The following is a 3,116-nucleotide window of genomic DNA, read 5'->3' on the forward strand; positions in this document are numbered from 1 at the left end:
GGAAGGATGACTTTGAGAATTGTGGTACAGGAATATAATAGAATATGACTGTGTTGACTATTATGATAGATAAGAAACATGAAAGATTTAACTCATACAAAGTGAAGCCAAATAAGCCAAGAAAACAATGTCATAAACTATAATTTTGACAATGTAAGTGGAAGGAGGAACAATTGTGTAATAACAGAAAGAGACGCTATAGAATTACAAAGAAGTAGCCTGGTTTCAAAGAGAAGACACCAACTCCCACTTCTACACAAATGTGGGTAATCTGTGGGGGTGGAATATTGCAGGAATTTTTAGAATTTTTCTAAAATATTGGCTAGTTTTGTTGATTTTTCTCTTACTCTTTTTATTAAAAAAATAAAAAAAAAATTTTGTTATATGGGATGACTTCCAGGAAGGAAGATAGAGATATATTATGGAGATAAGTTTAGACATCAAAACCAAAACTATCAATAGAGTATATTGATTAGAAAACAAGATAATGCTTTTAGAAAAAAAACAGGTGAGAAATGTATTGTTTTTTTTTAAATTTATTAATTTGCTTGTTTCCTTTTAGTTTACAGGATTCAATTCCACAATTTCTTGAATTTCACATTTTGTCCCCCTCCTCTCCCCCCCATGGCGGCTCCCAGTCAAGTACAGGAGAAATGTATTGTTAACGAAAGAGAAAATTTCCTATCATTCCTGGTGAAAAGACGAAGCTGAGTATAAGCTTTAAAATAGAAACATAGGAGTTAAAAGAAATAGGAAGAGGTAAATGTAAGTGATCAGTCACAATGAACTAAGCAAGGACAATGTGTTGTAAAGTACACAGAGGTAAAGGCCTGGAAACTAAGCACATCTGTAGTAGGCATTCAGTGAATACATTGCTTTGTAGGTGATGTAATGGATAGAGAGCTGAGCCTGGAGTCTGAAAGACCTGCATTCAAAGTTTATCTCATATCCTTATTTGGCTGTGTGACCCTGGGCAAGTCACTAACCCCCTATCTGCCTTAGTTCCCTCCACTGTAACTATCACTATAAAGGGTGATAATAGCAGCTTCCAGGATTATGAGGATGAAATGAGAAAACATTTGTAAAGTACTTTGCAAACCATTGAATACTAAATAAATACCATTTATTCTTAATTATTTCAAATGATCTTGTATTTACCCATCTGTTTACATGCTATATTCCTTAGCAGAGCATAAATTCCTTAAGAGGTGGGCTACATTTCATTCACTCCAGGAATGGAGGTAGGAATGAATATCAAGTTTAAAATGCAGTGAGTGATGAGGAAATATAGACCTGAGAAGTCTCACAATGAAAGTTAGTAGAGGAATAGTATTATCAATATCAAATTAATTTTTAAAGGACATGAGAGCTAAGTATGTGGGAAGGCAGCTTTAGCTCTTCTTTTGTAAAAATGAGCTTGAGATGGAAATGGCAAACCACTCCAGCATCTTTGAAATGGAAACCCCAAATAAGAGTCAGACATGACAGAAATGACTTGACAACCATCAATCAACCACCTCTGAGGTTTAAGTATTGGAGAAGATGGGAGTACCTGAAAGAGAAACATAAGGAATGATGAGAAAGACAAGATGAAAAGAATAAAGGGCATAGAAAGGTAAGATCACAGGTGCTTTGCAGTGACACAAGAGGTAGTGCTGCTTCGCTCCTTTCAATAAGAAATCCTCCATCATTTTAAATGATTCGATGCACAATCGACTGACTCAAAATTTGAAAGGGACATTAACATGATCTCCTCACCAGCTTCGTCAGGGCGGCTTTCATGTCCTTGTTCCTTAGGCTGTAGATGATGGGGTTTAGAGTAGGGGGCACAACAGTATAGAAGACAGACACCAATCGGTCTACTAAAGAGGGACAGGCTGAGGTTGGCTTTAGGTAGGCAACTGCTGCACTATGGAGAAAGATAGTGACAACAAGAAGATGAGGCATGCAAGTGGAGAAAGCTTTGGACCGACCTACCACAGAGGGGATCTTCAGAACAGTTGAGAATATGTGGATGTATGAGAAGGCAATAGAGAGGAAACAGCCAAAACTCAAAGACGAAGTGACAGCAAGGGCTCCAACTTCAGCGGAGTAATTGTCTGGGCAGGACAGTCTGAGAATTTGGGGGATCTCACAAAAGAACTGGTGAATCCTGGGAGAATCACAGAAAGGCAAGGAAAAGCTGGTGGCTGTGTGGAGGAGACCTGAAAGTCCACCACTGAGCCAAGAGGAAGCTGCCAACTTCACACAAGTCCTTCTCTTCATGATGACTGCATAGTGTAGGGGATGGCATATGGCCACATACCGGTCATAGGACATTCCTGTGAGCAAGGCTAATTCTGTACAGGCTAAGAAAACCACGAAAAACACTTGGCTGATGCATCCTAGGGAGGAGATGGAGTTTCTGTTGACCAGGGTATTGCTGATGAATTTGGGAACAGTGACAGAAATGTAGCAGAGATCTAAAAAGGACAAATGCTTCAGAAAGAAATACATGGGGGTGTGGAGCCACTCATCAAAGGTGGTAAGGGCAATGATGAGTAGATTCCCCAGTAGAGCTCCCAGATAAATCAATAGGAATAGCATAGCATGCAGTATCTGTAGCTCACGGACCTCAGAGAACCCCATGAGGGTGAATTCAGTCACCAAAGTAGCATTGGTCATTCTTTTCCTGTGAGAAGAAAAAGGGAGAACTGAGGTATTGAGCCCTGTGATGGGTAGATAAGTCCAAGAGCCCTACAGATCACTGGACCCACTTCCAATCTGGACACAGAAGCCATTATCCCAAGGAGCAACCTTCGTGGAGATCTGATCCTTTGCCAGATCTATAGTCACAGTGACTGAAGCCTCAGAAAAGGACATCAATACTGTCAATGATTCAACATCGTAAGTTGACATTAAAGAATAGGCATTATTATCTGCTTTGCTGCTCCATTCCAAGGACCATGGATCCATTCCATCCAACTTGCAACTGAAATCTTCTCTATGTTCCCCCATCTGAATGTGAGCTCCTGGAGAGCAGACACTGACTGACTTTTCTTTTGCCTCCCCAGAGTTTAACATATAGTAATAATCTATTAATTGCTATTTCATTCATTCATTCATTCATTCATATT

At 39.5% G+C, this 3,116-nt stretch overlaps 1 protein-coding gene across 1 annotated transcript; it reads right to left on the reverse strand.

Moving 5' to 3' along the window:
* Nucleotides 1–1,740: 1,740 nt before the first annotated feature.
* On the reverse strand, nt 1,741–2,911 carry LOC138171727 (olfactory receptor 14A16-like). The gene has a single exon (XM_069101360.1). The coding sequence runs from the start codon at nt 2,662–2,664 to the stop codon at nt 1,741–1,743; it is 924 nt and encodes a 307-aa protein (XP_068957461.1). The 5' UTR covers nt 2,665–2,911.
* Nucleotides 2,912–3,116: the final 205 nt, after the last annotated feature.

This window comes from Petaurus breviceps, unplaced genomic scaffold, assembly GCF_028583685.1.
Source record: "Petaurus breviceps papuanus isolate PSGF00001 unplaced genomic scaffold, PetGlider_PUasm1.0 462, whole genome shotgun sequence".
Lineage (NCBI taxonomy): Eukaryota > Metazoa > Chordata > Mammalia > Diprotodontia > Petauridae > Petaurus > Petaurus breviceps.

Bases quoted from the DNA above. Each gene is read 5' to 3' on its own strand.
- LOC138171727 (XM_069101360.1), bottom strand. From the start codon at position 2,664: ATGACCAATGCTACTTTGGTGACTGAATTCACCCTCATGGGGTTCTCT.